This window comes from Miscanthus floridulus, chromosome 3 (genome assembly GCF_019320115.1).
Source record: "Miscanthus floridulus cultivar M001 chromosome 3, ASM1932011v1, whole genome shotgun sequence".
Lineage (NCBI taxonomy): Eukaryota > Viridiplantae > Streptophyta > Magnoliopsida > Poales > Poaceae > Miscanthus > Miscanthus floridulus.
The window spans coordinates 116455845-116468324 of NC_089582.1; the positions used below are offsets into that span (position 1 = coordinate 116455845).

A 12480-nucleotide genomic window follows, 5' to 3' on the forward strand; every position below is an offset into this window, starting at 1 on the left:
TAAAAATTTGACTTTTTTGGAAGCGAGATGTGCGTTTATTTTGGGATGGAGGAAGTACTATCTAAGTACATAGTAAAAACTATATATCCAGAAAAGTTAAAATGTCTTATAATTTTAAACGGAGGGAGTAGCTTTATATATGGAAAAATAAAATATGTCCAATTGATGTTATAATAAGATGACAGCTAGCGACATTTTCCACCAAATCATGTGCTCTCGCCTCTCGGTCATGATTTTCAAGTATTTCGGCGCAGAAACCCAGTATACTAAGCTTATGCATTCCATCGCAGTAGGTGCAAAAAGTAATCAGCAAGGCCTGTTGTTGTAGCCGCACTGCCCGCAGGCCGCCGTGCCCGCGCTCGCAGAGCGACCTACCATGGCAGAGCGAAATCCAGAGCACAGCATCCACGTTGTCTTGCTCCCGAACCCGAGCCAAGGCCACATCAACCCGATCCTCCAGTTCGGCAAGCGCCTCGCCGCGCACCGCGGCGTCCGGTGCACTCTCGCCGTGACCCGGTTCGTGCTAGGCCAGAGCGGCGAGCCGCCCCCGGGAGGCGCCGTCCACATCGCCGCCATCTCCGACGGCTGCGACCGCGGCGGCTTCGGCGAGGCCGGCGGGATCGAGGCGTACACGGCCCGGCTGGAGTCGGCCGGGTCGGAGACCGTGGGCGAGCTCCTCCGGTCCGAGGCGGAGCAGGGGCGGCCGGTGCGCGCGCTGGTGTACGACGCGTTCCTGCCGTGGGCGCAGCGGGTGGGGCGGCGGCACGGCACCGCGTGCGCGGCGTTCTTCACGCAGCCGTGCGCGGTGGACGTGGCGTACGGGCACGCCTGGGCCGGGCGGGTGGAGCCGCCGCTCGCGCTTGGTGGACAGGAGCCGCTCGACCTGCCCGGGCTCCCGGCCGGGCTCAGGCCAGGCGATCTGCCGACGTTCTTGACCGATCCGGACGATCGCGGGTACCTGGACCTGCTGGTGAACCAGTTCGCCGGCCTGGACACGGCCGACCATGTCTTGGTCAACTCGTTCTATGAGCTGCAGCCTCAGGTGCGTACTCCACTCCACTGCCAAGCTTCTCAGAAAGCCGCTGGTAGTAGACAAGTAGGATCAGAGTACGAGTGCTCACTGAATTGTTGTTCACGTGTCGCTAAGGAATCGGACTACATGGCGTCCACCTGGAGAGTCAAGACGGTGGGTCCAGCGGTCCCGTCGGCGTACCTCGACAACCGGTTGCCGGACGACACATCCTACGGCTTCCACATCTTCACACCTCTGACGGAGACGACGAAGGCCTGGCTGGACGCTCGGCCGGCGCGCTCGGTCGTGTACGCCTCGTTCGGCAGCATCGCCAAACCAGACGCGGCTCAGATGTCCGAGATGGCGGAGGGGCTGTACAACTGCGGCAAGGCCTTCCTATGGGTTGTCAGGGCCTCGGAGAGCTCAAAGTTACCTGAAAACTTCACCGACAAGACCAAGGAGAGGGGCCTCGTCGTGACATGGAGCCCTCAGCTTGAGGTGCTGGCGCACCCGGCTGTCGGGTGCTTCGTGACACATTGCGGGTGGAACTCGACGATGGAGGGATTGGGCGCCGGTGTGCCGATGGTGGCGATGCCGCAATGGTCGGACCAGACCATGAACGCCAAGTACATCGAGGACGTGTGGCGAGTAGGCGTGCGAGTGCGCCCGGACGAGAAAGGTGTGGTGAGGAAGGAGGAGCTTGAGAAGCGTGTGAGGGAGATGATGGAAGGTGAGAGGAGCTCGGAGTACATCCGAAACGCTGCCGATTGGAAGGAGAAGGCCAAGAGGGCCATGAGCGAAGGCGGCAGCTCCGACAAAAACATCGTAGAGTTCCTTGGCAAACTTGGACTGAAAAGCTAAATGACCGAGGCATGTGAGCGATAGCAGTAGGAGTTGGGAGGAACCGGGAAGGAGAAGGCAGACGTGAGGAGGAAGAAGGGGCAGGAGATAGCACGGACGAGTTCTTAATTCAGCAATCGGGTTTAACGTTTACAATGGTCTGTCTGCTCTCTTTCTCTCGCCGATCACATATACTCATTACAGAGGCTCTGCCTCGTTCACGCATGCAAGCGTTCAGGCCTACTGCTCGCCGAAGACTCCTGGGTTCGGCTTCCTGGGCCTTCGTCCTCTGGGCCGGTCCTTGGATACCCCATCTTCCTCCTGGGCCGAGATACGACGGTGGCTGACACACGTGTCTTTGGACTTCATTGTTTCAGTGTCATTTGTACGTCTTCTGTTTTTGTTCTCTTTCCTGGGCCCTCGTTGTTGTGGAATAATGTGCGGCATTTGGTGCAATAATGCAGTTAAAGTCAGTTGTGACAGTGAAGTTTAATTTACTGAAACTGATAAGCTAAGGTCTGCGAAAATGATGCCTATGCACTTGGCAATGATAAGCTTAATTTACTGAAACTGAAAAGGATGCAGGCGTCGAGAGCAAGATAGACAACCTCTTGCCATCATCAACGTCCACGGACGGCCGAGACCCAGACAGTCACAGATTTTCATTCTATTTCACTATCATGGTCTTTACTGGTGCTTCCACAGTCTCAATATTTTAGTCATGCTTTGATGACTTTATGGAACCATAAGACTGTCATGTTGCATTTGCACAGTTTCAGTAATTCTGAATAATATCAGGTTATGAACTATTTTAGATTCCATATATACATTGCTGTTTTCATTTGTGATCCATGCTCGCCAATGATATCAGCAATTCAAAATACCGCCCTTTAAACTGAATGGCAATGCAGTCTGCTTGAAAAATGGTAGTCTATAAATTGAATGCCAATGACATTATGTGAACTGAATGGCAATGGCAGTCTGCAAATTAAAATGTAAATTTCATTAGCACTATTTTAGTGATTTACAATCAGACGTTTCTTGAAAAAAAAAAGTCAAAAGCTCGATCCTATTTTGTTCAAATGAAACAATCATCAGTAACATTGAGAATTTAAGATCCTGTTTATGAAGACCGACCTATGTATAGCGTCTACCAAAACTCCTGGTTTCTCTTGTTTTCTATCGAGTTATGAAGTTTGACCACCCCTCCCAATTAGCACTTTTCATCTTTTCCACTGAAACTTGAGTACACCAAAACCAAGAGAACTGAAGTTTGCATCTAGTTTAACATGCTCTCTTCACATCCTGCAAATTCATAGAACAATTTTATATTTTTATTTCTCATGAACCAAACACTCCAAACATTCTGTCATGGAATAACAATGTTACTAGCAGAAACTCTGATTTCTTCTTCACTAAGTCGTTTGCTTGCTACTTCCATACATCAAATTTTAATCTTTGCATAGCATTTTTAATCTTTTTTGCCGTGTAAATTGTCAACTGTCTTTGCTTTATGGGGAATTCAAAGAAATAATCTAACCTTAAGCATTAGTATTAAGAAGAGAACAAGAATGCCAACCTTATCTTTCATCTCAGCATGAACAGAGGTTCACAGAGAAATCGAGCATCTGCAGGGACATAACGCTGGACATCAGGGTGCTTCATGGCTGCTCCGACAAAGTCCACCCGCCATCATCGGGGCGTCTTTTTTTTTTCGAATGCGCAAAAAATTTACGTATCATTGTATTAAGTAGAAAAGCTTAAACAAACAAACATACAACGCGCTTTTGTCGAGCGCCAAAGGAGGTCGACTTAACATAGCCGTAGTTGGACCATCCTAACAAAATAACTTTTGTTTCGATATTACATAAAAGGAAACAGCCAAAACCGACGCAGTGGTGCGGCCTAGGAGGTGGCCTTACGTCTACGCGGATGCCTGGACGGGCCCTTTCCAACGGCCGGGAAGAGAGTGTCCATCGCCTCGGCCTCCAACACGGTCAGGTTGCCATCGAAGAGCTTATCAAAGGCCTTTACCTCCGACGCAAATGGCGCAGATGGACCCTTGATGTATCTAATACGCTGCATGATCAGCACCTCACCTCGCCTGAAAGCAGGTATTCGGGACAGGCTCTGTGCCGCCAACCACCTGCTCTGCCACGGCAGTACCGGCTTAGTAGGCGGCTGCTTGGGAGGCTCATGAATCAGCGGAGAGTCCCTCTTACACACCACTGCCTCGGTGAAGTTGTCGAGGCGGCGCATGAAGGAGGCGTCGTCGTCAACTGTCTGGTGGTTGTCCCCCGGCAGCGTACTTGGGTCCGCCTGCACCGGACCAAAACCTGGTGGGTAGCCCTCTTCGCTCGGGGGGTCGTCAAACACCAACCGCTTTGGCATGACCTGTGACTGCCCCTGCTGAGACGACACCGGGGGCGAGGCGGGGCGCGGTTCGTGGCCGGCATTTGCTTGCAGCAGCATCATCGGGTGGCCGGTTTTCTCTGTTTGTTTGTTTGTAAAACTCTCTTATATCTTAATACAATGATACACAACGCTATTGTGTATTCAAGAGAAAAAAAAAGTTCCATCCGATTTACCTCTCTCAACTAATCCATGAGTGCTATGTTTAGACTTCTCTACAGTCTACAGCCATCAGCCACCATGTAGCATGCTGACATGACGCCATGTAAGCTAAAACCACTTTCAAAATTGTTCATAGAGGTAAATCCGACTGTTTCAAGATCTACGGTAGTCTCGTTCCCTACTGCCATAGAAATACCCGAGGCCTGACGAAGCACTAGAAATCTCGGGGCCTGAGCCCACCCGTGGCACGACCCGGGCACCCGGCGGTCCGGCAGTGCACAAGGAGCTTACCTTTCTCTTAACTGAAAAAGACTATTTAAAATTAGGGCTAGTTTGGATGCCAAAATTTTTGGCAAAACGCTACCATAGTGTTTTCGTTGTTATTTGATAATTAGTGTCCAATCATAGTTTAATTAGGCTTAAAAGATTCGTCTCGTGGATTTCGTCTAAACTGTGTAATTAGTTTTATTTTTTATTTATATTTAATGCTTCATGTATGCGTCCAAAAATTCGATGTGACGAAAAATTTTGAAAAATTTGGCATTTTGTGATGCAACTAAACAGGGTCTTAGTATGTATGGATGTATGCAGTTTTAAGATCTGTGAGTGACATGTTTTTAATGACAACAATGACTGAAAAAGACTAGCGCTAACTGCCCCACTGCAACTTGACCGCCGACAGCAACTCTAAGGCCGTGTTTAGTTGCTCCTAGACGGCGCCGCCGAGAACACTGTAGTGACATTGTAGCTACAGGGTCGTTTTGTTTTTATTTGATAATAATTGTCAAAACGTTAACTAATTAGGTTCAAAACGTTCGTCTCGCAAAGTACAACTAAACTGTGCAATTAGTTTTTGATTTCGTCAACATTTAGTACTCCATACAAGTACCGCAAGTTTGATACGACGAGGAATTTTCTTTTTACATAGTGCAAAAATTAGATTCTGTGTAAACTAAACATGACCTAAAAATAGAGGCAAACACAAACCTGCATGCCACAGTACCCCTCGCGCAGTCTGCACATAGCCAGTGGGCAATGGCGGGCACAGACAGCAGCAGCACCCACGTGCTCCCCTCATACCCGTCCCAGGGCCACATCAACCCGCTCCTCCAGCTCGGCAAGCGGCTCGCCGCCCACCGCGCCCGGTTCGTCCTCGGCCAGAGCGGCCAGCCGTCCCCGGGCGCGGTCCACGTCGCCACATATTCCGACGGCTGCGACAGCGGCGGCTACAGCGAGGCAGGCAACGAGCAGGAGTTCCTCGCTCGTCTGGAGTCCGCCGGGTTGGCGTCGCTGGACGAGCTCCTCCGCGCCGAGTCCGCGCAGGGCCGGCCCGTGCACGCCGTAGTGTACGACTCGTTCCTGCTGTGGGTACCGGGCATGGCGCGGCGGCAGGGCGCGTCGTGCGCGGCCTTCTTCACGCAGGCGTGCGCGGTGAACGTGGCCTACTCCCACGCGCGGGCCGGCCGGGTGGAGCTGCCGGTGGCGGCGGGGGCGAGGGCAAGGCGTTGCCCGGCATGCCGGCCACTACGTATAAAACGATTTTTTAAGTAACGGTTATAATTTTTTTTTAGGGGCGGCTGGTGATGGAGCCGCCTCTACGGTGGCGTGTTTGGGTGTCCAGACACCCGCCGTCCCTACAAATGGAACAGCAGGGGCGGCTGGTGATACGAGTCGCCCCTACAAATAGGGTTTGATTTGTATGGGCGGCTCAATCACCAGCCGTCTCTGGAGTTGCTATTTGTAGGGACGGCTGGTGATTCAGTCGCCCCTACAAATGCCCCCATATATATAGCTCCGATTTGTAGGGGCGGCTCAATCACCAGCCGCCCCTACAAATGACCGACATATAAAACAGCTGCATCACCTTCTTTCTCCTCGGGTCACTCACTCCAACCCCTGAAAGAAAGGTAGAGAGGTCTTGGGCACCTCCCAAAAATTACTCTACTAAAGGAGGAAGGTTTTGGTCTCAAATCTTTTGGTGGAGAATTTGTAGAAGGTAAGAAAATGTTATTCCACACTTTTTTAAGTTTTAATGGTTGGTTAGTGAGTAATTAGGGTTTTATTTTTCTCTCTCTTCTATGGTGCTTGAGCTACTTATGAAGCAAATTAGAACCAAGTTTTAAATGTACTAAGATAAATTAGGGAGGGGAATAAGATCATACCCTTATTTGGTCCATGTTTCTTGATTTTAGCGAACAATTAGTTAGTTTTATGGATGTTTCATGTGCATGTGGATCTAGATCTAGGGTTTGGTTTTTTTATTAATTTTGTTTTTGTAAATTTATGTTTGATGAAATTGGACTAAGGTTTGTATGAAAGATATTGGGTAAAGTATAATTGTTGCTAATTGTTGTCTTTGAAATTGTTTATTGTAATCAGTAAATATGTATTTTAATTATTTATGGATAAATGTGCCATTAATTAATTTTCCTCTGCCATGGTGTGTTTGTATGCTTTATGTAATTATATTATATTTATATTCATATATATCTGAAGTATATACAATTATTCTCAAGTAATTATTAATTTGTCTCATTTTTATATATATCTGAATAAGTAGTCATTTAATGTTTGTTTTGTTGTTGTTGTAAAAGATGGAGTATAGGAACTTTTGGATGTATGGTTCGTTAAGGTTCAAGGCAGGTTTTTCATGAAAAGGTGGATAAATTTATTGAAGCAGTAAAAAAGCATGCAACGATATTTAAAGAGAATAAGGATACAATTATTTGTCTATGTAAAGATTGCAAGAACCATATGGCATGGATAGATGTGACTATCATCAGATCACATTTGATTATGCGAGGATTTGTTGAGGGCTACACAGTGTGGATGAGGACGAATACGACGATGAAACCATAGAATCCCTGTCCCAATGTTCAGCAGAGCTTGATGCACGAATGAATTTCGAGCTTGGCAATGAACAAGGTGATGATGCTGGTGGTTGGGATGGTAACAATGAAGATGGTGCTAATAATGATGGTGGAGCACGTGTCGGCAATGAACAAGGTGGTGATGCCTTCAGTTGCAGCGTTGTGCGTCGGTCTTTCAGCAGGGGAGGAGAGGAGCAAACCACTCAGCTCACTGAAGTGGCTGGAATTCAGATCTTTGAGCTTTTAAGCTTCTTGTTCTATTACATATGCATATATAAATATACAGAATTGCTATTGGACAACCGGTTGTTTAAATATATAGTACATGGCCGGTTTGCAAACTAAGCTCTACCTCTACAGAACTAGCAAAATAAAAAAATTCTCCTACTTCTATAGACAACTGCTAGCTAGTCTTACTGCTGGTGCTACGTGTCAAAATATTTACATGTATATTGCTTCCTGGTTGTACGCTCCATCTTCCACGCCCGACACGGCCATCGCCTCCAAGTTCCACGACACCTTCACGGCGCCGCTCTCGTCATCCAAGAGGGCCGGAATGCGTGAGCTCTTCCCCCGGCGCGCTGGCCGCGGCAAGGTTGTTCTAGTCGTCGCCCCTGATCGTTCAGTTATGAGTGCTGACCATCCACTAGTCTGGAACGCACGCGGCCTAAACAGTCGTGCACGCCGTTCTGTCGTTAGGAACACCGTCGCCCAGCAGAGAGCTTCGATAGTCTGCGTGCAGGAGTCCAAGGTCGCGAACTTCGGTGTAACCTTGTGCCATGAAATAACAGGGGTCGACTTTGACTATGTGTACCTCCCGGCGACTGGCGTCGCCGGTGGAGCTGTCGTCTGCTGGCGTCGCGATCCGTGGCACGCCTGCGCCCGTCGTGCGCCGCTTCTCGATCACCGTCGAGCTCACTCCTCTCAACGGACCGGGCCTGCCGTGGTGGCTCACTAACGTGTCTGGCCCATCGGCCAGAGCTGATAAGCCAGGCTTCCTCTCGGAGATCAGGGACGTGCGCGCCGCATCTGGGGGCCCATGGCTTCTGTGTGGTGATTTCAACCTAATTTATAAAGCCAGTGACAAGAGCAACGGAAGATTGGACCGCGCCAACATGCGCCAATTCCGCGGGGTCATCGACGACTTACAGATTGAAGAACTGCACCTCTCCGGCCGCCTGTTCACCTGGTCCAACGGGCGTGACGAGCCGACGTTGGAGCGCCTTGACCGGGCTTTCGCCTCTCTTGAGTGGTTAGAGCAATTCTCTTCCTACCACCTCCGATGCCTCTCCTCCGACTGCTCCGACCATGCCCCGCTCCTCCTCGTGCTCAACTCTGAGCCATGGGCGAGACCGCGCTTTCGGTTCGACCAATATTGGACGAGGATCGAGGGGTTCGTGGATGTCGTCAAAACCGCCTGGGGTGGCCGTCTAGTCGACGCGGACATCTGCCGGTGCCTAACCACAAGCTGCGCGCGCCGGCTAAAGCCCTCTAAAGCTGGCGCGCCTCCTGCGTTGGAAACATCCGATTGCAACTGGCTACGGCCCGGGCTGTCGTCTATGAGCTAGGCTTGGCGCAGGAGTCCAGACCTCTGTCGTCTGAGGAGATTCAGCTGCGACGTGAACTCAAGGCGAACACCCTCGGCCTGGCATCCCTCGAGCGCTCCATGGCTCGGCAACGCGCAAGATCCAGGCATCTCCGGGAGGGTGATGCCTGCACGAAATATTTTCATCTGCAGGCCTGCCATCGTAGACGTAAGAACTACCTCTTCGCCCTATCTCATAATGGGCAAACGTTCAGCGAGGAGGAAGCTAAGGCCAACATCGTCTTCGATTACTACAATGCGCTCCTGGGCACGCCGTTCACCAGACAGCACCACATCGATCTGTCATAGCTGGACCTCCCCTGGCTGCACCTCGACGAGCAGGCAGCCCCATTCACGACGGACGAGGTGGCTCGGGTAATCCAGGAAACGCTGGCTGACAGGGCTCCGGGCCCTGATGGGTTCCCGGGAGCCTTCTTCCGGGCGGCCTGGGACATTGTTGGCCTAGACATCATCCGTGTGCTCCCACTACCGGAGGCGGCTTCTTTGCCGAGTGCCTGAGGCACTCGGCAAAGGCCGATATACACTCAGCAAAGCCTTTGGACGCTCGGTAAATAGTTTATCGGTAAAGATCTCTTTGCCGAGTGCACTTTATCGGGCACTCGGCAAAGAAAAGGTTCCGTAACGGCGAGCACCACCGTGACGGTGGCTTTACCGAGTGTCAAGGTCAAGCACTCAACAAAGATACCCGCTTTGCCGAGCGCCGTTGACTTAGACACTCGGCAAAGGTGATCACTTTGCCGAGTGTCGCCGGCAAGACACTCGGCAAAGTGGCCACCTTTGCCGAGTGCCTGGACCGTGGCACTCGGCAAACCTGTGATGTTTGCCGAGTGCAATGGCTATTGCACTCGGCAAAGCATGTTCCCAGGTAGTTTCCAGATGGTCACTCTGCCGAGTGTCATGGCCATTGCACTTGGCAAAGTGACTGAAAATAACCCTTTTTATTTGTTTTTTACATCCCATCCAAACAAACAGAAGATATATATAACAAACATCACCAACATCACATATATATCACCAACACCACATATATATCACAAACGTCGCTTATATATCACAAACGTCACATGTCTCACAATATATCACAAATAAGTTCACAAGAAATCCAAGTGCTCCATCATCGTCAAGCACAATTGCAAATAGAAGTATCATTAACAACCACAAGTATCATCACTGATTTGGTGAAGAATTCGCTGAAGCATGAGGATCGTTCGATGCCGCTGATTGATTCTGCACAAAGGAGAAGAGATTGCATGTGTGAGACAAGATAAATATATACCATACATGAATAAAACATTCATACTCCACTAGGTTTGATCGTAAGCATGAACATACAAACTAAAACATTTATACTAACAGGAGTAGAATAGTGAGGAGGTGGAGCAAATAGCGAAGGTGGCGGAGCTACACCCGTAGCGGCGCCAAGACTTTGCATGTACTGAAGAATCTCTGCCATCCTCCACTGCTCGGCCTCCCACTCGGCCTCCACCCTCTCCATCTTCGTCTGCATCTGCTCCCGTATCCTCCTCTCTTGTTCCAGCTGGGCCTACAATATATTCACCCCAATGTTACAATAAGGCAAAGGAAAGGTATAAAAAAACCAATTAACGACAAATAAACCAGGAATAACCTCGAGTGCCTCCACCCGGTGGTGTGAAGTGTCCTGTCGAGGTCGTATGGCTGGGCTCCTGCTCGTGCTGCTTGCTCGAATCTGGGAGAGACTGGAAGTAGCGGTCGAGTCGATTGTGCCGTCGCCAATCCAGTACCGCCCATGCTTCTTGCCTCCTCCCACCCTCATGACGACTTCTCCATCAAGGTCCTTGGTGCTCGGATCGTACTCTGACCCATGGACCTCCCTTGCCATCGATGTGTACTCACTGAGGCGGTTGTAGACGGTCGCATTGCTGTACGCCTCGGGCCCGTCCTCTGAGTTGTAGTCGACGTTGGACGTCGCCTTGCCCTTGTGGGCCATAGAAAATGCCTTGAAGATGGAGCAAGGCTGGCCACCATGTGACGCCGACTACGAGAAAAATTGCAAGATGATTAGAAATCATGCATAATTGAGCATTAGAATAAATAAATGAATTTGCGTACCCATGTTTTTGCGTATCCGCTAAGGCTACGGCTGCCTTTATGGTGTGCTACACCTGGCATCATCAAACGTCGCTTCTGGCATAAGTTGTGCGTCTCCTCCCACTCGCGTGAGCACCACCTGTCCACCATCTGTTCCCAACACTGGAGATGCGCGGAGCACCAATAAGGAATCATATATAGGCCATCAAGTACATGACATATCAGAAGATAAAATTAAGCCTACTTAATCTTAAAAGGAATTAGTGTTAATGTTCTATATTTACCTGCAGGTACTGGTCCCGGGTCAGCGTCATGGATCTTGTGTCCCTTTTGGTGACCTTCGTTCCAAGGATGGTCCCGTGGTAAGTTACGACGGCCTGGATACGCGCCTCGTAATGCATGTCCACGATGAGTTTTTTGCAGCATTTGGTAGCCACCGCATCCACCCTGGCCTCATGTCCGTCCTGGCATCTAAAGAAATCCTACATACAAACATGATGTATCCATTCATTATTTCAAAAATATATTGAGCAATGTAGTGTGAGGAAGACTTACCCACAGCTCTTGCTTCACCCGCTCCGCCTTGTTGTTGAATACCCTACGGGCCCGATCTACCGCATCGGGGGCGGCGGCGTAGTGGTCAAACGAGTAGGCCGGCCCCATCACTCCGGCGTACTCAACCAGGCCAGGGAAGTGTTCCTTGCATAGAAGACCGAGGATGCCATTGACTTGGCGTGTGTGACCACCTCCACTCGCCACAATCGTCTAGTTCCTGCCCAAGTGATTAAGAAAAATTATTAATTTCTATTTTGATTTTCAACATATCATATAAAGTAGTGATAACATCTAAAGTTACTTATTTTTCCCCCTCGGGTCGAATCAGCGGGCGTCTCTCACGAGGTATCGGTAGCTGAGGGAGGCTCATAGGACCTCGCAAGTAGATGCTCGATGAACTAGAGGAAGCAGAACCCCCGTTGTCGCCTCATCCTCGTCGTCCTCCTCCTGCGCATCCTCCTGCACCTCCTCCTCGTCCTCCTGCGCATCCTCCTACACCTCCTCGGTGACCTCCTAGGGCACCTGCTCCTCCTCCTCCTCACGCGACAAGACGACAGGCAACGACTCCCTCCTATGGTTTCTCCTCCTCCTACTCTCCCCTGGTGCAGCGGTCCTTGTCCTTCGGTACAAGGACGTTAGCTTCCTCATCCCACTGCCCACCATCTTTGTTCAATCATCTGTAATTAAAAAGAGTAAACCAATAAGCACAGATAAACAAGAAGTACTTAGAAATAGATGCAAAATAAACAAAACGTAATTACAAAATAACATAGTATTACATGTATTAGAAATAATCTTCATGATCAGGATTAGCTAGATCATAAGTCTCATCATCACTATCAATCATGTCGAAATAATCAACATTATCTGAATGAGCAATGTTGTCATTGTTATTGTCTAAATGTAATCGCTCAAGCATTTGTAAGTCCTTCACATTTTGCACCTCATCTCCA

The 12480-nt window shown here is 49.7% G+C and overlaps 2 protein-coding genes across 2 annotated transcripts; both read left to right on the forward strand.

The window, feature by feature from the left end:
• Positions 1–306: 306 nt before the first annotated feature.
• Positions 307–2622, forward strand: LOC136546614 (UDP-glucosyltransferase UGT13248-like). The gene is made up of 2 exons (XM_066538583.1): positions 307–1042; positions 1148–2622. Exons 1-2 carry the CDS (start codon positions 377–379, stop codon positions 1871–1873), a joined length of 1392 nt encoding a protein of 463 aa, XP_066394680.1. The 5' UTR covers positions 307–376; the 3' UTR covers positions 1874–2622.
• Positions 2623–5461: 2839 nt separating this feature from the next.
• LOC136544258 (UDP-glucosyltransferase UGT13248-like) lies at positions 5462–5977 on the forward strand. Its single transcript, XM_066536482.1, has one exon. It carries the CDS (start codon positions 5462–5464, stop codon positions 5975–5977), a length of 516 nt encoding a protein of 171 aa, XP_066392579.1.
• The last annotated feature ends 6503 nt before the right edge of the window (positions 5978–12480 follow it).

Excerpts from the sequence above, each read along its gene's own strand:
- LOC136544258 (XM_066536482.1), top strand. The coding sequence starts at position 5,462 with ATGGCGGGCACAGACAGCAGCAGCACCCACGTGCTCCCCTCATACCCG.
- LOC136546614 (XM_066538583.1), top strand. The coding sequence starts at position 377 with ATGGCAGAGCGAAATCCAGAGCACAGCATCCACGTTGTCTTGCTCCCG. Across the intron at positions 1,043-1,147 it reads TCTATGAGCTGCAGCCTCAG|GAATCGGACTACATGGCGTC; the intron begins GTGCGTACTCCA and ends CGTGTCGCTAAG.